Below are 25,001 nucleotides of genomic sequence, written 5' to 3' on the forward strand. Positions count from 1 at the left end.
GAATCTCGGAAGGTACAGATACCAATCTCTTCTGATGCCGGTAGCCTAAATGAGTAGCAAAAAATGTCCTGCCTCTAACATAACTTAGGGACTACATGTCCTTCATCTTCCTTAGGGGTCTACCATAACCAACATTTCACCATCAGCTGCCTCACTGCATCCTGCTTTCTGTTCAGGTAATTTAAAATAATAACATATGCTGAAAGAGAAAAAATTGGCAGGGATGCATGCCACACTATGAACAATGGTTTCTGGAATATAAGGGACTTTTACTTTAGCATTTCTGAATTCCTGTAATATTTAAATTCAAATGAGCATGCATGTCTTACTTTCTTAAGCAGAAAAGTTGATTTTTTATAAAAAGGAAATGCAAAGACTTATTTTGTTGATATAAAAATCCTCTACATTCTTATTTGTGTAACTTAGAGATATTCATGTATCTACTTCCAATAAAGCGGAGCAAAATATCCTTATTTCCAAATTGTGGTTCTGTCCCATTCCTATTTTGAGTCTTTACTTAGCAAACCAACACTTCCCACTTTCTTCTTCCCTTAAGTGAAATATTTACTCTCTGATGCACAAGAGAAAAACCTATTGTAATGTGAAGTAGGTCATTTATTTAAATCTAAATATGAGAAGTTGAATGGGGAAAACCTACTTAAGATGGCACTACTTAATTTTATACAGAAGGGGTAACTTGGTGCCAGGACATAAGTTAACATAAAGAACAGTAAGAAACCACACAAAGAACCAATTCTAAAATGCTCTCTTGCTATTTAATATCTTAAAAAGCATGTTCACAGCACACTCCAAGAATGCCACACAGCAATGGTTTGCTGCTCTTCGCCAAACAGAGTATGTCAGAAAACAAAACAAAACAATTTTTAAATGGTTCATGGTTTTTAAAATTAGTTCTCTGAAATTTCTGTAAAGCCAATAATCACCAGTCATCTAAATCCTTGTTTCATAGTAGTGAACATTTCAGAAATGTAATGAGTATCTATCCAAAATCATACTTCTCTGAAATGTGGTTAAAAACTATGTAACAGAAACAAAAATAAATATTTTTCTAGAAAGAACATATTTGGCATTTTAAGATAATGTTAAAAAAGCTTTCAAGTGTAAATGATGTTTCAAATTGTTACTTTCCAGTACCAGACAGGAAGTTTGGGTTATTAGTAGCAGAAAGTCTAGGTCTCTAAAGTCAATCTGACTTCAATAATAGGAGGAATGATTACATTGTCATTAATGAACTTCAACCCTAACAAAGCCAATGTACTTTTCCACTACAGTGCTTGCTTTATTTAAGAAGTGACATCCGGCCAATACTAAAAATTATGGAGAGAGGCCAGTAGTTCAAATTACGTGGGTTAATTTGGTACCCAAGTTGTTTTATACATACTTTTCATCATGTGATTATTTAATATTTCTAATTAGATTGCTCTATTTCTCTCGAAATCAATTAAGTATATAGTTTGAATGAAATGTACTGAATTTTGTTTAACTGACTTCATTAAAATGTCAAACATGGTTATTATATTGCATCCTTCCAGACAATTTACATTTTCATTATAAATGCAAAGCAGCCGCACCATGATTCTATCCTAACCACTTCACCTAAATGTAGAAAAACTGAAAGTTAAATTTAAAAACTTTGAATAGTTAAGAAGTTCTTATATATTTTTCTCTCTCAGAGATCTGTGACGCCCTGTCTTGGATATGAGTACGGAAAAGAGAAAATCAGTTCATATTCATGATGTGCCAATAAATTTCTATTTCTGTCAGTCATTTTACAACCAAATTTCCACTTATGTCACCTACTAAAGAGAAGAAATTTTCCTTTAGAATCATGGTCACAATCTGAAAAAAAACCAAGAAGGGCTAATTTTAGGCCAATAATATATTTGAGGAAAGATGTAACACAAAACAGGGAGGTGAAAAAGGGCAAGTATGTTTTAATAAAAACCTCCCTTGTAAACACACCTGTCCTTTCCTCCCATGTTTGGAAATGTTACCTTTTTAAGTTTCAAAAATTCTCATCAAAACATTTTATACCACGAATCTTGTAAAATCAGGCTGATTTCAGCTAGATAACCTATAGCTGTTAAAGAATTGTTTTATCCTGTTCATAAGATGAGAGGTAGTGACATTTTATTCTCCCAACGCTGAGCTACAAATTCCAAACATCTGGCATATGGGTTACAAGGGCGGAAAAAAGCACAGAAGCACCATTGTACACTCCTTAGGTTTTGGTATTTCAAGTCACCCATAACTTCATTTGCCATTGGCAGCTGACAATCACCACTGTGTTAACAATCAAAGCAGTGGGTGTTCGTGCTATTCATCATATGGGACTGGCGGACCTCCATCATCTTTCAAAAATGAAGCAGCTTTCCTTCCATTCTTCTGAACATGATCTTCATTCATTTTCTCCAAAGCTTCTATCTACAAAATTAATACATTGAATCCATTTGTCAAAATCTTACTTCACAGAAACCATACTTCAGACTGAACCAGCATTTTTACTCTCTTAAAACTAGGTGATTCCCAAGGACACTGGCCTTGAATTACAATTACAACATGTGGGGGCGCCTGGGTGGCTCAGTCATTAAGCGTCTGCCTCTGGCTCAGGTCATGATCCCAGGGTCCTGGGATCGAGCCCCGCATCGGGCTCCCTGCTCAGCGGGGAGTCTGCTTCTCCCTCTCTCACTCCCCCTGCTTGTGTTCCCTCTCTCGCTGTCTGTCAAATAAATAAATAAAATCTTAAAAAAAAAAAAAAGAATTACAACATGTGACACACATTATAGTGTCTCACAGACATGCACTGTGGGGTGACGCATACGTGTATGTTTTTTACTCGATTGTATTATCAAAGTCAATATTTAGTGTCTTCATCAATCTAGCAACTAGGATTGCATATTTTACTTACTGTGTGCCCTGCCCTATAAAGCTTTCAGGAAACAAAAAAAAAGGAGATTCTAATGTTGGTTCCACAACAGTAGTAACACCCACTCACTGGGCAACTGTACTGTGCTAGTGACTTCTCCTCTGCCCTTAGGTTCCACCACAGCTTGGCCAAATCAAGTCATACTGAGGAGTTCTGGAACAGACTCTATAATCATTCTCTGCTTTGGTATACTGTTGGGAATAATTAGCTGCTATTTCACTTTTTGGTTTTTGTTCAATTTTAAGAGAACTTTTCTGTTGCAAGGGTTTTTTTGGGGCTTTTTTGTTTGTTTTTAATAGTCCTGTAGATCCACACTGTAATGACTGGGTATTTCTGAGGATGACCATGGCTAACTTTCTATATTCAGTTAAAGGCAGGGACTGTGTGTTACTCCTTTCTGTATCACCCACAGTGTTCACGAGCCCACTTCCTCATTCATATGCAGAGGCAACAGGAGTACACGGGAAGTGGTGTTATTTGTCCATCTTAAATGAACTGTGAACTCCTTGAAGAAGTGTTTTGCTATAAGTCTATCCTAGGTTTTAAGTCTGGAAAGGACCGAAAACCTCTCAAGGAAAGAAAAATCTCTAATTTTGCTTTTGAGGGGATAAAGGAATAAAATGAGGGGCGCCTAGGTGGCTCAATTGGTTAAGCATCCAACTCTTGGTTTTGGCTCAGGTCATGATCTCAGGGTCGTGGGATCCAGCCCCCCATTACGTTCTGCACTGGGTGTGGAGTCTGCTAGAGAGTCTCTCTCTATGCCTCTCCCTCTGCCCCCCCCCCACTCTCTCACTCTCTCTCAAATAAATAAATAAATAAATAAAATCTTAAAAAAAAAAAAAAAAGACTAAAATGAGCTCTGGGTTTCTACTATCTACTCCATCCAGCTTTCCATTAGCATGGTGAATAACAGGCACACAACATTTACCTCAGCTAAGAAATCAGCCTCATTATCTGCTGAAATGTTTAAGCCTGAAACAGCATTAAAGAGTTCTCGTTCACCAAGGGCTTCCTTTACTCCTCCTTTCTGGAAAAACTAGAAAAGAAATATAAGTCAGTAGGAGATATTATAGCACAATTCTCCCAAAAACAAAAAACAAGAGACTAGTATACTTATAAGATACCAGTGAATTCCTTCCGTAATTTTTAAACCACAGATTTTTCTCATTTCAAGTTTAACTACGTTGCTCAGGTTCTACTTGCCATTTGTCCTCTTGAACACATCCGCGCCACCTTCTGGATTTGTCACAATGCACCTTCTGCAGCTATACATGAGTGTATATATAAAATTGGGTGGCAATGCTTTAAATGTGTAGACTCAAAATATTCACTAAATCCCGTGAATTAAAATCTTCAAGTAGGTTCAGAAATTATTTCCAATATGAAGTTATTCTATCATTTAGAAAGACCATTCTTACCTGAATCTATTGCTAACAATTAATTTCCTTTAGAAATAGCAAACAAATGTGACCTAACTCTGTGATTATGGAGTTTTAGCTTCCCTAAATTGTTTCCCTAATAGAAATCAGCGATCAGACACAGTACCACTGAGACTATTCTCCTTTTAATGGTAATAACAATGGCAGTAAGCATGTAGGCTTGCTAATACCAGCTTTACTCAAAGCACTATGCACGTATTAAATGTCTACTTGACTGCTTAAATATCTGCAGTCAAAATAAAAACTCACTCCCTTGCAAATTAAAATAGCCCAAATGTGAGGCATACAATCGACTTATTGTTGAAAATGAAATCTGACAAACTGATCTTTGTATCTTTATCTCAAAAGCCATCAGTAACCAAACCCTTCCTTCAATTTCTAAGAATATGATCATATTACTTTTCTTAGGGATGAGAAAAATATTTTAATCTGTTATAGCCTATAAAAATACATATTAGTTTACATGCCCACCTGTGAGACATTCCTACAGTCACGGAACAAGAACTCGAGGCCATGAGGATGGGTTGGTTCTACAGACTGACTGACGTCAATCAACCAGACCTATTTAAATGTAGAGCATATGTTCAGTATACATTCAGTAATTTACATCAAGTCATTTTGTGTGAACATTAACAAAATGTCCTCTCACCTTCCCGGCATGCCACAGCATGTTATACTCACTGAGGTCGGCATGGACAAGCGTACATTCATTGTATAACTGCTGCATCAACTGTGAGGAGGCAAGGCAGATACTTAGGAAGTGAGCAACAATTCTAATTTACCTATGCACTAAAATGTCTATGCCAACCAATACTTCCCAGAAAAAGCAATGTACAGTCTAAAACTGAGCTCTTTTTGTTTTTTGTTTTTAGGGGGAAACACTGAGACAATGGAAGGGGATGAGTATGACACTCTATTTCCCTGTCTATGTGACAGCAATGAGATCAGGAGACCAAAGGGCAGACCTGGTTCCCCAAAGGGTATGAAAGCAGCCATGTTATGGTCACTAACCAGAGGATCTAAAAGCCACTTCCCTTCAGAAAGTGGGTGAAAAAATTTTTTTCACCTTTTTATACAAGGTCAAAAGTACTTCCTGCCAGACATAGTGTGGAAGAGATAGTCTTACAAATAAAGTGGCATTTTTTATTCATTATTGATTTCTTATGGCAGGTATCAGTATTAATGTTTTATTTTTCAGGCTTCATAGAATCAAATAGAAAGAGCATATCACTACTTCATCTCTTCCCCAGTCACCCCATTGCCCAACGAAGCCAGAAAAATGAACTTGACTTTCCTTTTCAGGTTTTCCTATTGGAAGCAGAGAAAGTTGAATTATCTCCCTACCCCTGCCTTAAAAAATTATTTGGATAACACTTTCATATTCACATCAGCTGCTGCAGGATGTGAGCGCTTTTGTAGAGACTACGTAAAAAGCATAGAGGCTTCTCTGCTATTCAATCAAAACAACTACAGAGGCAGGACGCCTGGCTGTCCTGCTTGGTAGAACGTGTGACCCTTGATCTTGGGCTCATGAGTTCAAGCCCCAAGTTGGGGGTACAGTCTACATAAACAAACAAACAAAACTACAGAGGAATGACAGTTTTAGTAACATTTTCTTAAGCTGGAAGGACCTCAGACGGAATTCAGTTCCTGCCCTGAAGCATAAATGACTTCAAGATGCCTGACGTGTGCCTCCCAACTCTAAGACCTGTGCACATACGAGAGACCACTCCCTCCCATCGTCAGTTTTTACCATCACTCTTATAATGAAACTAAATCTGCTCCCTGCCAACTTCCCAACGACAGGCATTTTCTTAGCTGTTAAGAGCTAGGACATTTATGAAGGCATACAAACTAATGAGGCATGACATCTGCCAAATACGGAAATGTCCACTCTTATTTAATAGATGGTTTTGTGAATAAGAGCTTCACGCTTCCATGTCACTAAAGCTAACCAATGAGGCTTCACGAGTTCCTTAGCTCTATGATTTTTCTTAATTGACTCAAGACAATAGCATACTGATGTAAAGACAACTCTTCAATGTTAATATTCATCACAAACTTCAGCTTGTCCTTGTTACATGAACTTAAAATAGTACTATTTTAGGAGATTTTTTAATGTTTAGGCAAAATATTTTTAAAAGCTGGTATGTGAACGCTTTAAAAAGCACAACTTACATGAAGAGTTTGGTAGTAGGCTTCTTTCATTTCTTCACTACTGAGCTTTACTTCTTTTAATTTAGGGGCTGGAACTTGATCATGGCCAATAAAAGACATAACCAGAATGTGTTTCTTGAGTAGTACAACTGTTGGACAAGGAATTCCAGCTCTCTGCATTCTACACAAAAAGAAATATTTAAGAATGTAAAAATCAGAAGGAGAGAATATTTTACCTATTCAACAACTACCTAACAAGAGATGGTAAAAACCCAGTCTCTACCCTTACAGAGCCATGGACTTCTGGCAGGCACGGATAGGTGAGGAGACAATCACAGTGTCATGTGGCACATGCACTGGCAGGGGTGTGGGTAGGAGCTACGAAGCACGCAGCATCAAGGAAGGCTTAGTATAAGAAGTGGGTGAAAAGGAATTAGCCAAATGAAGACAGTGTGGGGGAAATGCTGGTATAGGGCTGGAAGCAGACTGTGGAAATGCACGGAAGCATTCAAGAGTGTCCATTTGGGGAATGTATGTCAATCAACATAGATGGATCTTGAGTTGGAGGAAGGGGCAATGTGGGTTGAGGTTACAGAAACAGGTGGCCTCCACATCAGAGAAGGCCTTTGAACTTTACACTAAAGACTATGGAAGCTGTTGAAGAATTTTAAGAAAGGCAAGGATGAGATCTCAAAAGTATGGAAAAGAGATAGAAGGGCAGCAAGAAAGTTATTCTACTTACAAATCCTACTAATTAGAAGAATTTTGCAACTAATAAATATGGATATAATTACATTTAAACACAAATATCTTTAGAACAAAAATTAAACATTTAATAAAGATATGGAAGGTTTATTGAGAAAGATTATTACTATATTACTTGGTTGATAAATTCCTTGATAAATTCTGCTTAAGAGAATTGAGAACCAAGTCTAATAAATTAAAGCAAAATGCAATTTGGTCAGACTGTCCCCACCAAATTAACAACATTAGATATAATAAACATTTTCTGAAACAGAAAAACAAATCATTACTTATGATAAGCCTAACTGGCAGCTGAGCAATGGCAGCATTTAGACATATGAGAAAATGTCTTAGGCAGAAAATGACTTTGTTTCCCTCAAACTTTACTGAGGAAAGAAAAAAGAAAATGACTTATTCATCCTAAAAGTATGAATTGAGGTTATACCCAGGAAATATTTTCTTATAGAAAGCCTCACTGAACACTAGAATTTCGAGGCCTTCCATAATTTCCACAAATGAGTTTAAAAGAAAGGATGGATTTTTTTGCCTGGCTAGTACGCCTAATCCAAAAAGGTAATAACCCTAGATAACTTCTAGCACAATGATTTTCTTTACCTTGTGAGATTGTGCATTTCTTTTTCTGCCCACATGCGGATGATCTTACGTGGATTTAGTTTACTGAAGCGATCTTTAAACCTGAAATCATCTTTAATATATTTGTCACGATTCTTAAACTCATTAAGGGTTGTTTTAAATACCTTGATGGCACATTCTGTAGGTATAACTTTACTATCTTCCTTTTCATCCTCCATGCTAAGTGGAAGAAAAAAATTAAGTGAGTGTAAGTTGCCAGCTCCCAAGTAAAACAATTTCAAAATAAAAATTCTATGATACAAATTAGATCTATCTTCTCTAAGAATGTCAAGCTTTGGTGGTTTTTTAAGCTTTTAGGTTTTGGGTCTTAATAAAACCTTAGGATTTGGTTTTTTAAATAAAACACTTTCAAATGAATTGTCAACCAGTTTTCAACAAACCATAATATAATCTTCACTTAATGACTATCAAATCAAACTTGAGGAACAATGAAGACATACATACTTAAAAATAGGCTACAGTCCACCTGGGATGGTTTATTGGCAAAATTCAATAAGCAACAAAACAGAACAGCTTTTTAAAATGTCTCTTCCACTTCTAACAGATAAAAAGGTGAGTAAACGGGTCCTTGCCCTATGAATATGCAAGGAGGGGCAGGAGAGGATAAAACAAGTCCATGAATAGGACAGGTCCCTTTGGATTGGGAAGGCCAGACAAGGCTTCATGATACAGGTGGCAACTAAAACAGAACCAGAACAATGGGTAACCGAGAGTTAGTGAGAAAGAGCACGAGGAGGTGGGGAGAGGGAGAAGGAGGCTCCCTCCTGAGCAAGGAGCCCAAAGCGGGGCTTGATTGCAGGACTCGGGGATCATGACCTACGCTGAAGGCAGACATTCAACCAACCGAGCCATTCAGGTGCCCCATAGTCCCATGGCTTTAAATATCATCTTATACAGGGGTGCCTGGGTGGCTCAGTCGGTTAAGCGTCTGCCTTCAGCTCAGATCATGATCCCAGGGTCCTGGGATTGAGCCCTGCGTCAGGCTCCCCACTTGAGCAGGGAGCCTGATTCTTCCTCTCTCTCTCTCAAATAAATAAATAAAATCTTTTAAAAAAATATCATCTATATATAGATAACTCCCACATTTCTACCCTCAGTCCCAACTCTCCAGAACTTAAGGCCCATTTACCTGATCCCTACTTGACATGCCTTGGGTATCTAGCAGGCATCTCAAACTTAACATGTCCTAAACAAAATTCTTATTAATTGCACCTTAAACCTGCCTTTCTTCACTCTCATCTCAGTAAATGGCACCATCCAGCTGCTCTAGCCAAGAACCTACCCTCTCACACCTATCCAATCCAACAGCACACACTGTTGACTCTTCCCTGCATAGCGCATCCCTATGGTCTCTCCTAGTCTTCATTTTCACTGCACCTCCTTAGTCCAAGCCACTGTTCTTTCTTATTTAAACTAGTACAATAACTTTTTAACTGACCTTACTGCTTCTTCTCTTACCTCTCCTATAGTTCATTTTTCATACAGCAGTCTAAGTAATCTTTCAAAACAAAAACCAAATCACAGCTTTGGCTCCCACTACAGTTAAAGAGCAGGCTCCTTCCCCTGGCTTACAGAGTCCTACCTAATCTAAGCTCTGCTTACTTCTCCGGCCTCCTCTCTCCCCTTCACAACTGTGCTCCCAGTGTACTGGCTTTCTCAGAGGCTCTCAGAAACACCAAGTTTGTGCCTGTCTTAAGGCATAAGCACTAGCTGTTCTCTAGTCTAGTATGTTCTTCCACCTGATCTTTACACTGTACCCTAGATGTACCATTCAAATCTTAGTTTAAACGTCACTTTCTCAGAAACGTTTTCCTGTCCTACTAATAGAAAGTAGTCAACCAGTTGCCATGACCATATTTTAACTACTTTAATCACCATATTTTAACTACTATAACATGTATCTGATGTTTTTTGCTTATTTATTACTGTTTTGGAAGGGGGTTGGGGTGGGAAGGAAGTACATTCTATTAACTCAGGGATAAAGCACAAGTTACTATTCTGATAACTGTTGATTACTTGGCCAACCTGAAAGTGATAGAAACCAGACAGCTTTATGGTAGGTAGAGTCCCAAGATGGCCCCCAAGATCCCAGTCCCTGGAGTACACACTCTTTCCAGTTCCCTCACCTCGAGTGTGGGTAGAACAGACACTCCTTTGATTAGCTTACATGGTATGGCAAAGGTGATGGTATAGTCATTCCCAGGATTACATTCCAATGTCTAAGACTCAGTCTTAGCAGATTGGAGGGAGAGATTCTCCTGCCAGCTTTGAAGAAGTGACCTGTTGCATGAAAGGGGACCATGACCAGGACCTGCAGGGACCTCTAGAAGTTGAGCGTGGCCCCCACCTGACAGTCAACAAGGAAGCAGAGACCGCAGTCCTACAATGGCAGTGAACTGAACCACAAAGAAGAGGACCCCAAGCTTCATAAAGGAATGCAACCCAGCCAACACCCAGACTATAGCCCTGTGAGACCCTGAGCAGCTCAGCCACGCCCACTCAAACTTCCGACCAACAGAAACTATGAGATAATAAATGAGTGTTGTTTAAGATGCTAAATCTGTGGTAATTTGTTACATAGCATAGAAAACTAGCAAACTTTTAAAAGCATTTACTTTTAGAAAAGTTGTAGAAAACCAAATGCTCTCTAGTCTTTCTAAATTACAAATGTCCAAGTACAGATTACAATACCAATTCCACCAGAAAGAAAGAGAGGTCATTCATTATATCAAAGTATCATTAAGCATAACGGAAAATGGATAAAGGATAAACAAGGCAGTTGACAAGACAAACGAATACAAATGGCCAATAAAGCCCCTGGAAAAAATGTACAACCTAATCACAAATAAATGTACAGCAAAATATCGAAATGGTACTTTTCATCTTTTACACTGACAAAAAAAATTAAGTTGGATAATGCTAATAAACATTAATGAGAATGAGGGAAACAGGTTCATACAGCTGCATAAGTTAGTTAACCTTCTCAGAGGGCAATCTGTCAGTACCTACTGACATTTATAGAATGTACAACAACGTGTAGATCTGACTAGCTCCTAGGAAAAACTACATTTGCCCTATCATTAAAATTAAAAGATAAACACAAATTAAAGATTTCTGACCTTTGGTGTGACATTAAGAAATTTTTTTAGATTTTTAATAAATAAAAGAAAGCAAGATATTCTGCTTGCTACAACAGCCAGCTGGTACTCTCCATTCATTGAGGCCTTCCACTATTTAACAAAAAGGAAAAAGAGTGCTTACAGTCTTTGTCCCAGTAATTTCAAAGCTAGAATTTAGCTTAAGGGTATATTTGCAAAAAGACACCAAAGCAGATGTACAAGGATATTCCAATCTGTGTACTCTCTTATGTAATTATCTTTTATCAACCATAACAGTTACTGCTATAATGTTCTCCTCTTGGCGATGCCATAAGCTCATTAACATAATGGAATGTGCTACTATAAAAATGGGGTGCTATACACTTGGAAAGACCTATTAACTGAAAAACTAAGATCTGAACAGAGAGTATAATCTCTTTTGTATATCTACGACATCGGCCAAAGCAACCTTTTTCATGACACATCCCCAAAGGCAAGAGAAACAAAAGATAAAATGAATTTATGGGACTTCATCAAGATTAAAAGTTTCTGCACAGCCAAGGAAACAGTCAGAAAAACTAAGAGGCAGCCCACGGAAGGGGAGAATATATTTGCAAATGACACTACAGATAAAGGACTGGTATCCAAGATCTACAAAGAACTTCTCAAACTCAATACACGAGAAACAAATAAATCAAAAAATGGGCAGACACTTTTCCAATGAAGACATACAAATGGCTAACAGACACATGAAAAAATGTTCTAAATCATTAGCCATCAAGGAAATTCAAATCAAAACCACACTGAGATACCACCTTACGCCAGTTAGAATGGCAAAAATAGACAAGGCAAGAAACAACAATTGTTGGAGAGGATGTGGAGAAAGGGGATCCCTCCTACATTGTTGGTGGGAATGCAAGTTGGTACAGCCACTCTGGAAAACAGTGTGGAGGTCCCTTAAAAAGTTAAAAATTGAGCTACCCTATGATCCAGCCATTGCACTACTGGGTGTTTACCCCAAAGATACAGACGTAGTGAAGAGAAGGGCCATATGCACCCCAATGTTCATAGCAGCAATGTCCACAATAGCTAAATCGTGGAAGGAGCCGAGATGCCCTGCAACAGATGACTGGATTAAGAAGTTGTGGTCCATATATACAATGGAATATTACTCAGCTATCAGAAAGAACGAATTCTCAACATTTGCTGCAACATGGACGGCACTGCAGGAGATAATGCTAAGTGAAATAAGTCAAGCAGAGAAAGACAACTATCATATGATTTCTCTCATCTATGGAACATAAGAACTAGGATGATCGGTAGGGGAAGAAAGGGATAAAGAAAGGGGGGGTAATCAGAAGGGGGAATGAAACATGAGAGACTATGGACTCTGAGAAACAAACTGAGGGCCTCAGAGGGGAGGAGGGTGGGGGAATGGGATAGACCGGTGATGGGTAGTAAGGAGGGCACGTATTGCATGGTGCACTGGGTGTTATACACAACTAATGAATCATCGAGCCTTACATCGGAAACCGGGGATGTACTGTATGGTGACTAACATAATAAAAAATCATTAAAAAAATAATAATAATAATCTCTTTTGTATAAACAAATTTAGGGATATGTGCATAAAAATTCCTGGGAGACTAAACTAAAAACTGTTAACAGTTGAAGAAAAGATCTGTGAGATGAGAGTTGATAAGATAAAGGCTACTTTCCATTTTAATCCTTTCTGTAGAGTTTTCATTTCTACCATGAGTAATCTCTCATTTTAATTTGTGCCATTAAGTTATATTTGCCTGGTCTTAGGGAACCCTTAAAGGAAATTTGGGAAGAGGGTGACAAAGCTTAAAGTAAGGAAAAAATAAATATTTATTAAGATTACTATATACCAGTCATTATCAAATATGATCTCATTTATCACCACAAAATCCTATGAGGTAATAAGGGTCACTGTTTTAAAAAAGTTTAGTAAATTGCTCCAGATCACATAGCTTGAAAAATGTTGAGCTATTTTATCCTAACATTCATTTTTATCCTTCTCATTTTAAAACTTAACAGTACAATTCGATATACGATTACACATGTATGTCTCATCTAGAAAGGGAGACTAATTAAGAAAACCAAAGGCAAGGACTTAACCAGTAGTTGTCTGAATCCCCTTAAGTACACAGTAAATACCTTCTGAACCTAAAAAGAGCTAGAATAATTCTGGAATCTATGAATCTATTTTAACATTTTTGTCTGTAAGCATTATTGAGCTAAAGGAATCGCTAAGGTAGTAAGCCTTGCTGGCTGACTTCAACGTAAGTGACCAGATGATTCCACATTCCTGGCTTAAACATGTTCTCTAAACAGGCTCCACTTTAAAAAATATCTCCTTTACTCATGCCACTTTTTACTCACCTAAGCCCTTGTAACAAAAGTGAAGTGGGTAAGATCTAAATAGCATAAGATCTTTACAAGATATTTCCTTAAATGATGCAAACATTATTTAGTCGGTATTTCTTAAAGGATCAGAGTTACAAGAGCAAAAATCAGTAACTGATCTAAGCATATCCATCTCAACTTGGTGCTAAAGGACTTCATAGTGTAAAGACCATGGGTTCTGAGACAAACCCAGCTGCAAATTTTGCTCTGTCACATACAGCAGCCTGTATGATATAATATTCTAATAATGTAGAAAATAATATATGCATAGAAAAAAGACTGAAGGAGTCTACACAAATTGATTAACGGTTATCTCTGGATGGTGAGATTAGGATGATTGTTTTTCTTTGTACATCCTTACATTATCTAAGACTTTCTACAACACTTTTTACATTATTCTGCTTGCCAGGTGGCACTGATTTTGTGTAAATCCATTTATATGGGGAGAAGGGGTTAAGATTTTGACACAATGGTACTACATTTTGCTCATTTACCTCCCGCCATATGCATGAAAGACAACAGATTCCTTTCCTGTACTAATACAGCCAGTGATTGTCTCCAACATTCCAGAGTTGACCATTTTATACATAAGTAAACGTGTCTTAGGATCAACTGCTTTTTCCTGCAAAAGATAAAGCACTATAAATGAAAATGGTAATAACAAAACATTTTCTGAGACATTTCTAGTATCTAATATATTTAAAATATATACTTCATTTTACCTTTATGATTTAATTTACCTAGATGTATATATAACAGGCTCTTAAAAGAGTGTTGTCAAAATACAATTCATTTCCATAACTCTAACTCCAATGCCTTTGAAAGTGAGTATCTAAAAGAACTATTAAAAACCAGACACTCACTTAGTCAAAGCCTTATTTTATCTTCAAAGTTTAAAGAGCTCTGCTAGTGTAGTTACTACTAGTTCTTCTTCCTAAAGTTTTAAAAATTACTTTATTCTCAAGATATCAGATACCATCTTCACTAATGTAAAACATCAGGAATTAAGTTATTATAAATGTCAGAACAAGAAATGATTTTTTGAAGTCTTAAAACATTCATATTCAAATGAGTTATGACCACTAAATGTCAGTTCTGACATGAAGTTTTGTTTTGTTCTTCCACTAATATGAAGTTTTCTAATATGAACTTTGCATCAAAGAAAAAAATGTAAGAATACTTACTGCAGTAGAATGCTCCTTTTTCTCATGGAGGCGGGCACTTCGACGTTCTTCAGAGTAGGCATGTTGTTTTAAAGCATTGAAAACATGGTTTGATAGTTTTAAATCCATTCCAATTCCATCTCCTACCTGAAACTCAGGTGCAAACTGCCAAAAAGAAGAAAAAAATTAGCATCTGAAGACTTTAAAATGGGGATGGTAATAACAAAAAAGCAAGATCGGTCTTTACTTGGAACAGGTTTCTTACTCAGCTGATGATTAGGCTAAAAAAGCAGAACCCATAAGTATTACAGAGAAAAAAATAAAATAACACACTAAAAAACCCAACAGAAAGGAGAGCAAGGCTATTTAAGAAAAGCACAGTAAATACCGAATCACATCTAAAAACTAAGGTATTTCGGCATATGCTCTGCACCTTGCTTTTACATTAGACAAAGAACACATTGTATTTTGAAGGCTACCCCAAATCTTACCAAAGAAATACAATCTTATAATTAATTATTTTTGAGGAGTGGGTTAATATAGCAAGCTATGCCCACACCATGACAATTATGTTCTAGAACCGACTGTCCAATATGGTGGCCACTAGCCACATGTAGGTATTTAAAGTTAAATCAATTAAAATTAAATTGAAAATTCAGCTCCTTGGTTGCATCATCCAAATTTCAAGTGCTCAATTGCCAAATACAGTTAATATTAGTTAACATGGATATAGAACATCTCTATTATCACATAAAGTTCTGCTGGAGAGGGTTGTTCAAGTCAGATCTGGACTATTTCTAGATTTAATAATAAGTATATGGGGTGCCTGGCTGGCTCAGTCAGTGGAGCACATGACTCCTGATCTCGGGGTCAAGAGTTCGAGCCCCGCACTGGGTGTAGAGATTACTTCAAAAAATAAAGCATTAAAAAAATTGTAAATAAATAAGTTTACTTAACAAATATTTGTGTTCTAAAGTCTAAACATTTTCTATTAACCACAAGGCTTATAAAGGAGGAAGAGTGCTAATTTTTCTTTTTTGATTTTTTTAAAATTACATTTTATTTCTGATTTTGCAGTGGTAGTTGGGTCACAAGATTAAAAAATTCAACAAATAGAAAAGTGTATATAGTAGAAAGTATTTCTCTCTCCCATTTCTATCCCCCAATCACCACTGATCTCTGTTTCTTGGGTAGGGAGTGCTACTGGAAAGCAATATGCTGAAAAATAAATATGCTACTTCCATAAGAACTATTTCTTAATTTTAGAATCCATGCAAATCAAACCAGTTTTCTTAATATTGTGGAATTTTATTCTGAGGTACATTCTCATTAGTGGCTGAGTTTTCATGGTACTGCTATAATATCATCTACAATACCTTTATGAACGGTATTTTTAGAAATTTAAGATATTGTATTTATTTTATTCGTTAATTAAAAAAAAATTTTAAGGAAGTAGACTTGATAAGATATTGTATTTAGAATCCCATGCTTTTAACTTATACCAATAAAACTCTTGATTCAGAGATAATACTTCCTGTAACTTACATTTTCCATTCTGGCTGTATTCTTTCTCCCACATACTACTTCATCATGTTTGGTGGTGATGTCTTTTCCTTTTCCAATAAAACCCTTTTTGGGAGTAGGAACTGGTTTTGCTAAAGGCGATTAAGACAAGCCAAGTTTATGTAAAAGTAACAAAGACTAAATTGCTGCATTCAATACTGTCTGAAAAGAGATTTGAATCTAACAGTAAATTACCAAAAGAGATTCAAAGATAAATATAAAATACAAAGATCCATTGGAAAACTTAGTCTTCCTCTGTCCCTGCCCTACCCCCATCCCCAGAAAATAAAAGCACTGATACCTGGTATGTAGGGATCATCACAGGTGTCTTGCCAGTCAACCTCATCCTCAGAGCTATCACTGTCTTCGTAAGGATGCACTTTTCGATAATTTTCAAAGGAAATGGAAACTTAAGAAGGCAAAAATAGGTGAAGATTTATTTAGGAGCGTGCTACAAGCATTTCCTGCCACCCAATGGAGGTGTCATCATAAGGTCACAGTACCTTTGCTATCTCCATTGAATTTTTTTTCTTCACGCCTAAGCTGTGCGTCATATTCTCTGTCAAATTCCATCTGTAGCATCTGAGCTAGCATTAGGTCGCTGGAAGTATCAGTATTTTCTCCAGTAATAAATGGTCCTTCAGAGACACTATTCAAAATAAGGCAACATAAACTAAAATAATGTGCTCGTGTAAACAGATGCTACCAATTATAAGAGAAGAGCGTGCCCTTTTTACTGTTACAAATTGTACTGAAGAAGCAATGGGAAAAACTTGATCGCATCATCCATTTTCCGTCCAGCTGCCCTCAGGCACCTGGGAGAGCACCAACTAGGATTAAGAAAGCTGCAAGAGAAAAGCTGAAGGGGCTATAATAAAATCTAAACTGAGATTCAAACCTCATTTGTTCTGTGTTCTGGAGAGATAACATGGATGAAAAAATAAAATATAAACGTATGATCCAAACTGTATCCTACTTCACTATTTGCTAATTTGGAGATCATATGGTTCAACTGTTGTAGTAACTAAAACCCAGAGGAACAGAGTGGTTTGCCCAAGATAGTACTGACAACTAATCAGAGAATCAGGACAAAAACTCAAATATCAGTGAACTCCCAGTACGGTGCTCTTCCTACCACACTGCTTTTCAAATGTGTTTCTTAATCACTGGCCAGGACAATCACTAATCAAATCCTAAAACTTTTATAATAAGCTGCTAGACAAAATAGATTCTTTATTAATTTTACTTACGCAACTTCAGGGAAAGCGGCAGCTTCTTCTTCTAACTGCAATTCTTTAGCTAGCTGTTCACTCATTACGTCAGCCAAGGAACAAGATATTGTGTTTTGAGGGATAGCCCACGGACACTATTTAAAGAAAAGGGAAGGGTTAATTCATAACTGTGAAATTAAAGTAACTTCCAAACTTGAAAATATGGTTATCTTTTGAGAATTAAAAAATTAACCCAAAATAAATAATTACCTACTTAAAGAAATCATCTTAAAAGTAAAAATTTCGGGGTGCCTTGGTAGCTCAGTCAGTTAAGCATCTGACTCTTGATTTCGCCTCGAGCTGTGATTTTGGGATTATGGGATTGAGCGCATCAGGCTCCATGCTCAGCATGGGAGGCTACCTCAGATTTCTCTCCCTCTCCTGCTGCCCCACCCCTCTACCATGGCTTACACGGGTGCTCCCGTGCTCTCTCTCTCTCAAATAAATAAAATAAATCTCTAAGAAAAAAAAGGTAAAGATATCTCCCAGCTCAAATCTAATCAAGGATAAATGTAAACTAAATCTGTCAGAAGCACTTTCCAACCTGTTTCTTTTTAGCTGAGGAGGAACGTTAGGCTCCTGTATATATAGCATCACCCCACATACAGCACCACCCCACTACCTGATGAGTTCATGCAAACACTCTTGTTCTGATTCCATGCTCACAAAATAATCTGCTTTTAATCTGGCTTACCATGTAGATTCTGTCTCTCTTTTTTTTCCTCCAAAGATTTTATTTTTAAGTAATCTCTGCACCCAAAGTAGGGCTGGAACTCACAACCCTGAGACCAAGAGTTGCATGCTCTACCAACTGAGCCAGCCAGATGCCCCTGTAGGTTCTCTTTTAGGAACTGATTACACCAACTGGCGCAATTCGAAACCCACTTAGAAGTTACAACTCCTTCTAATTTAAGGAGTAAGTCTTCTACATGTGTAAGTGTATGTCAGCCCCTCTCAAGACATCTGGGAATATGTTAAAACAAAAATAACAATGACAAACAATAAAAACTACATTTCTGAACTTTAGAAGCTGAGACACAGCCTTGAAACAATACCACTACAACAAAGCAATATTCTGTGAGACTCTTCTTGGACGATCAGCCAGTTGGCCCTCTTCAATGACATCACTACCTCAGCCCTCTTGAAATAGAAACCATAAGTTTATTTCACAATTCCTAATTTTTGAGGGGGCAAGCTTTACTTAGCAGCAGCAAATGATTACATTTGATAGTCTAGTGATTAAGACCACTAATATTGAATAATACATCTAAATCTCTCTCCCAGCTTTCTCTATCTCCCTTCTGAGATTATACTCCTAAGTATCACCCTCCCATCACTGGGTTACTCTACTAAAGAGAGTCCCAATTAATCTTTCTGTTTCCAGTCCTGCTTGTTTCCATTTTCCACACCATAGCACAACAGCTTTTCTAAAATGCAGATTTGATTAGTTCTGTTTCATTACTTACAGCTCTTGATTGTTTTAATGTTTCCCACTGCCTTTAGGATAAAGTCCAAACTCATTCCTTAACTACTGCTGAGTGTCTAATTTAGAATTTAGAATATAGCATATGATGATAACTGTTTTAGCCACAAAACTTTTAGGTCAAGTTTAGGTCCTCTAGCTGGCCTACCACCCTTGCTCAGGTTCCATAGCATTGAGGCTCAGGAATTTACTTGGTTCAGGTTGTTAGGATGAAGCTCTTAAGGGTGATAAATGATAACTATATTTATGCCTAAGTGAGTCAGAATCAAGTTTTATCTAGTCTCATCCTGAGATTAATGAGATGCACCCATCCCCCAGCCCCCAGCACATACCTATACTAGCCTACTGCACAATTATTCCAGCCTCACATAAAGCCAGATGTGGAGAAAACAAGAAAGCCTTTCTCAAGGTCTGGTGTGATTTTCATCCACTCAGATCTTCAAGTGCATTGGAATACTCTCCTGGTGAGGATTTTGAGGTCTAGAATCTTGAAGTTCTCTGTAATCTGGAGAATAGAGCTACCTTTTGGCTAATGACTCCAGCTGACTTCTTTCTGAATCCTCTAGGTAGAATACATAATGCTGCCCCTTAGCCTAGAAATGTCTGGTCTGATCAGTTTCAAAGTCCAGGTTCCAAAAGGCAAATGGCTATATTCCCTAAATCAGATCTGTCAACCACATTTTGCAATGACAATAGAATAAAAGGCAACACTGGAATATTCACTATATTTGAATCACTTGCCTAATATACATAATTTGCATAACTGCATAGATAATTGCACTGCATAGTTATAATATCATCCCCATTTTATAGACTTAGACACAGAAAGGTTTTTAACTCAAGATAACACTGTAAATGGAAGTGCTGAGATTTGAACCAAGGCAGTAGAACTTAAGGGGCTGCCCTCAGCATTTTGCTATACTGCTTCCCTAATCACCTTGTCCTGGAAATATGAGAAGCAAACCTCAATCCTGCCTATACTATGAAATCCAAATTCCTCAACAACGAATGCCTTTCACAATTTGACCTACTTTATCTTTCCAATCTCAGCCCTTACGTAACTTATGCTCTAATAACAAAAACTATATGTTAATTGTGGCATACTTTAACCCCTTCATGCCTTCACACATGTTCTTCTCTCAGTGGATTTTCTTCCTCCTCTATTTCCCCAAATTAAGCATCACCAACTCCCTAAGGCTCTCTCAATTTCATCAGACGAAATGAGAGCCTTGCCTTTGTGCTCCCATACCACTGTGCAAATACTATTAAGTGCAGGACCAGTGACTGTATTAGAGTTAATGTATCAACCACAATACAACATGAGCCTTGAAGGGCAGGGTCTTTTCATTCTCAGAGCCCAGCACAGAGCTTCAGATATAAAGAGGCACTCACGTATTCACTGAACAACATGTGCTGAAAAGAAACACTGGAAATATTTTCACGGAACTGCCAGGCTGTCCCCAGGCTGCAGAGGTCTGATGCCTTTCTACGCCCCTACTATTCTAACATCCCTTTCTCCATCTTGACGTTGGCCCCTCTGGCCAGCCACTTCTGGTGCTTCTAGTTGTTTGCCAGCAGTCACTTAATTTTACTAAGACGTTAAATGAAGTATTAGCTGACAATTTCTCGGAAGAGGCAAAATTGACAAGCAGTGACTGTTATTTTCAGTCAGAGACTGACCTACATCCAAGACAGACGGAACCAGAAAGGGAAACACACAGAGATCCCTGAGAGCACCAAGATATCCTTATCACCCGGTCCTACTGATCTTGCTTCTTTGGAGCCTTGGGCTCTAGAGCTGTACATCCCCCTCCTTGTACCTTTGCTGACCAGCTCAGCTGGGCCGACTCACACCGGGGCAACTTGCACTGGTAAAAGTAAATAAAGTAACAAAGGCTGCCAACTTCCACACTTTTAAGTCAAATACAAATTCCTCAAACCAGCAGTCAAAAGCCCTCCATAAAAATTTTTGGGCTATGTGAGAGACAGCTGCCAGACAGGGGGCAATCCTCCATGGGGTTTACCATCTCAGGGGGCCTCTGAAAATTTACGAGGAGCCCCTCCTACGAATGGGCACCACAGGATGTATATAGAGGAATCCTCTGTTATCACCTTGTAACTCCTCAATAAATCAAAAACACTCTTTGTGAATAGAGAAACTTTCTTAAATGTTAAAAATAATGATAAATTTAAGGAGATAAGAAGAAAAAAGCCCTCCATAATCTGGCTCCACCTTCACTATCCAATGTCATTTCCCACTATTCCCTTCATCAGCATAATCTCCCCACAGCATAAAGATCTGATGGGAAACCCCACACAATCCTTCCCACTTAGTTACTCTGCTTGAAATGACATCTATCAAGCCCATAACCAGCTCCTTGATTGTTTCTTTCCTGTTTGCTGAAGACCTCTGAGACCTGACCTGTTTTCCTCTCCTCTGGAAAACCCATCGCTGAACTCTGCTCCTTGGAGTTCTTTACTACTACCACTTTCTTCAATACCAGGCTGGCTGCAGATTAGAGGGAACTTATCTCCCTTTCCTTACATCTCCTAAAGATGCACCCCTAGCTGCTCGTCCTGCAGACAACTGTGGGGAAGAATCAAGTAAATAAAAAACAGTTAATATGAAGGAGGCATATAATAACAAAAATTCAGTCTTCATCTTAAAGCAAGTTAAGAGAATCATAACCCACAGGAAGGTCTCTTTTCTGCCAATGCAACTAAAAGATATAATTCGGGTAGAATATTTAAGCAGGCAATTTTACTTCTGAAGACAAGTGCCTCTGGAAAACATCATCTGGGTCTATACAACACCAATTTTTTAAAAAACTTTTAATGTTAGTTTTAGAATTATAGAAAAATAGCAAAGATAGCAGAGTTCCCAAATATCGCATACCCAGTTTCCCCTGTGTTGGTATTGTACATTTTCCATAATTAATGAACTCGTATTTATATATTAACTAAAGTCCACACTTTATTCAGATTTCCTTAGTTTTTCCGTAACGTCCTTTCCCTACTTCTGGATCCTATCTATCCAGCATACCATATAACATTCAGTCGTCATGCCTCTTTAGGCCCCTTTTGGCTGAGTTTCTCAGATTTTGTTTTTGATGACCTTGACAGTTTTGAGGAGTACCATGAATTTATTTTTTACAGTTCTCTTTCCAACAGAGCTATATATTTCCTCACTTCTGCCTACAGTTTGCCAATCCTCCATTCTTGGAATATCCACTAAAATTCTTTATCCATAATAGCAGTTTGGCATTTTATAACTAGCTACCCCATGACCCTGGGGGAGGGGTCCCCAAAACCCTTTCAGGGTGTCTGTGAGATCAAAATTATTTTGTACTAAGACATTCTCTGTCTTTTCAGTCTTATTCTCTCAAGAGTGTAGAGTGGAGTTTTCCAGTCTACAACAGATCTGATAACAGAACTCTGATGGCTTGTGGAATGTGTATTTGAATATTCTCACATTTTCCAAAATTTTCTAAGGTAGTGGGTTTAGGATATAAATGTGCATTTTTAGATATTAGTTCAGTTTGTTCTCAGAACATCTACTATGCTTTTATTGGCCATCTTTGATTGTATCTGCTATAATCCATGCATCTATGAGGATGGATTTTTTTCATATACTTCAAATAAAACATACACAACAGACAAAAAAGGTCTGCTATTAAATCAGACATTAGGGGCACCTGGGTGGCTCAGTTGGTTAAGCATTTGCCTTTGGCTCAGGTCATGATCCTGGGGTCCTGGGATGGAGACCCAAACCTGCTTCTCCCTCCCTCTCTGTCCTTCCCCCAGCTCACTCTCTCTCTCATATCTCTCTCAAAAAAATAAACTCTTAAAAAAAAATCAGACATTAAAGAGATTTGCAAAAATACAAAACAATACTACACCACTATTTTTTTTATTTTGGAAAATGGGGGGTTATGTATAAAATGTTATTTATATTAACATATAATGGTTTTTAAATCATTTAATAAAATTTTTTCAATATCTCAGTTTTAATTTCCGATATGACAAATATCAATAGATGTAACCTATATAAACAATTTGGGGTCCTCAATGATTTTTTGATTAGTTCTGACCAAAAAAATTTCAGAACTGCTGGTCTTTGACATTCTTCCCATTTTTCAAGAACTTCCTCAAATCTCCACCTCCTCCACGAAGCCTTTGATAATCAGGTCTTCCAAGAGGTTAGAAAAGGAAAGGATTAAGAGACACTTGTAGCATCTAATTGTTTGGACTGTGAAAATGCTGTTTTCCCAGAACATCAATAAACTTCAGTACTACTTTTTTTGAATGATGAAAATGAAATTTTACATTTCTGATGATGCATACATAAATGAAAATACGACTGATAACAAATATTTTATTACTGAATTAGCTTTGTAAGTGAAATTTGTTCTGACATTAGGTATCCTGACCAATGTTTGTCTCATTTGACATTTTTATTGGCCTTTGGGCGCTTAACTGGAGGAATTTAACATGTAAAGCATACATTTGTTAGTATCTGGCTACTGATTTTGTCTTTTTATGTCTACTCATCTTGGCCTTGTAAACAAGGCTTAATAGAAGAAATTACACAAAATAACATGTAGATATAACCACATCTGCCAATGGATTATCTTAAATTCTCCCTACAGTTGTATGAGAACTTTCATAAAATTAACTTTAATTAAACTTTCATAAATTCCTTTTAATAGCCAATTATTTCTCTTTTCTCTGTTAAGGCCTAGCCTAAAGATTTAATAAAACGAGGGACCCTTTAAACGGAACAAATATTCCGTGACAGCATGTGAAAAACAATTAGGAAGCTATAAAAGTTGGATTCTTTCCAACCTTAATTTGAGAAACACAACATCCCAATTGATGTTGCTTTCTCTTGCTTTCAAGCAAACCCTCAATACAGCGGTAGAAGAGTCTTTTCATCCTTCTGATGATGCAAAGGAGCAGTCTGAAAACCAGAAACCAAATGTGAAATAAACGTAACAGCTGGTCACTAGAGGAAATAGCTTTAAACGTTAATGAGAATTCATAACCGTTTTTTACAGTACGTAGTGTACACCCAAATATTAGCCTGGGGGAGGGAGGTACGCCTGGACTTACCTTTTACTCCTTCAAAAACAAAAAACTGCCTCAGTCGGATAACCGCATTTGTCAAGTTAAGGAAACAGCTGCCAAAATGACCTCTCCGTCGGGCTTTCTGTGTGTTATTCGGCTGACTCACTTGGCCCGTGAAAAACAAGATCGCGCTGATTTCCCTCAAACGTCAGAGTCTCTAAGCCAGCCCTGCCCAAATATCTGCTACGGAGGTTCAGAAATCAAGGCGCAGAACTAGAGAGAGAGCCCAAACCGCCGACAGTGGCCACTAGCAGCCCCGGCCGCTCTCCCCACCTCTCCCATCCCACCTCTGCAGTCCCGCCACCCGTCCCCACCTTCTGAGGTCGCCAGAGTCCCGCTCAGAATTTCCCGAGTCGCCTGCCACCTTCTCCGGGCCTTTCGGAAGGACCAGCCCGGGTGACCAAGGCAGGTGCGTCAGCTCCGACCGCCACTCACCTTGCTGGGTCCCCAGGGCGCTGCGGGCCCGGGCTCAGGCGATGCCACTCCGACCAGATCCATGTTGGAACAGAAACCAGCGACAAGAAGAGGGCAGACAGGTGGCAGGACTGGGAAGCAGCCTCCGCCGAGGAGACAGGTGGCGGCGCTGGGGCGACGGGCTGCTGCTGCCGGAGCTGAGGTGACAGATGGCGGCGCGGCCGCGTCCGGAACTACATCCCATCTCTTCCGCCCTCTCCGCTAGGACCGTCGCTTCTGATAGGCCGCCCGCTGGGGGCTCCCGGTTTCGCCTCCTTTCCCCGCCTCCGGCGGCCCACACTTCCGGTCGCTGCCCCCAGCCCCGGCTGCCTCCTCCGCTGCCTCTGACTTGTGGTCGCGGTCGCCGGTGCCGGACAGAGCAGGCATCGGGTGTGGCTTCCTCTGGCCAGTCTGTACTCTGTTGGCGGACCGCCTTACCTCCTCCCCGCCTGGCCGCCCGAGACAGCATCTG

The 25,001-nt window shown here is 38.4% G+C and overlaps 1 protein-coding gene across 2 annotated transcripts; it reads right to left on the reverse strand.

The window, feature by feature from the left end:
* Positions 1-754: 754 nt before the first annotated feature.
* On the reverse strand, positions 755-24,753 carry RIOK3 (RIO kinase 3). 2 transcript variants are annotated; one of them, XM_045781824.2, is made up of 13 exons: positions 24,512-24,753; positions 17,446-17,561; positions 16,699-16,844; positions 16,497-16,604; positions 16,178-16,287; positions 14,654-14,797; positions 13,964-14,091; positions 7,903-8,100; positions 6,565-6,724; positions 5,036-5,116; positions 4,858-4,947; positions 3,876-3,983; positions 755-2,445 (listed from the first exon to the last, which is right to left on the reverse strand). In XM_045781824.2, the coding sequence occupies exons 1-13, from the start codon at positions 24,572-24,574 to the stop codon at positions 2,338-2,340; spliced, it is 1,560 nt and encodes a 519-aa protein (XP_045637780.1). In that variant the 5' UTR covers positions 24,575-24,753; the 3' UTR covers positions 755-2,337. The 2 variants fall into 2 exon arrangements, with proteins under 2 accessions (XP_045637780.1, XP_045637781.1); XM_045781825.2 differs by lacking the exon at positions 24,512-24,753 and adding an exon at positions 24,062-24,311.
* Between the last annotated feature and the right edge of the window lie 248 nt (positions 24,754-25,001).

Source organism: Ursus americanus, chromosome 19 (genome assembly GCF_024610735.1).
Source record: "Ursus americanus isolate L20-20 chromosome 19, mUrsAme1.1.p, whole genome shotgun sequence".
NCBI classification, from domain to species: Eukaryota; Metazoa; Chordata; class Mammalia; order Carnivora; family Ursidae; genus Ursus; species Ursus americanus.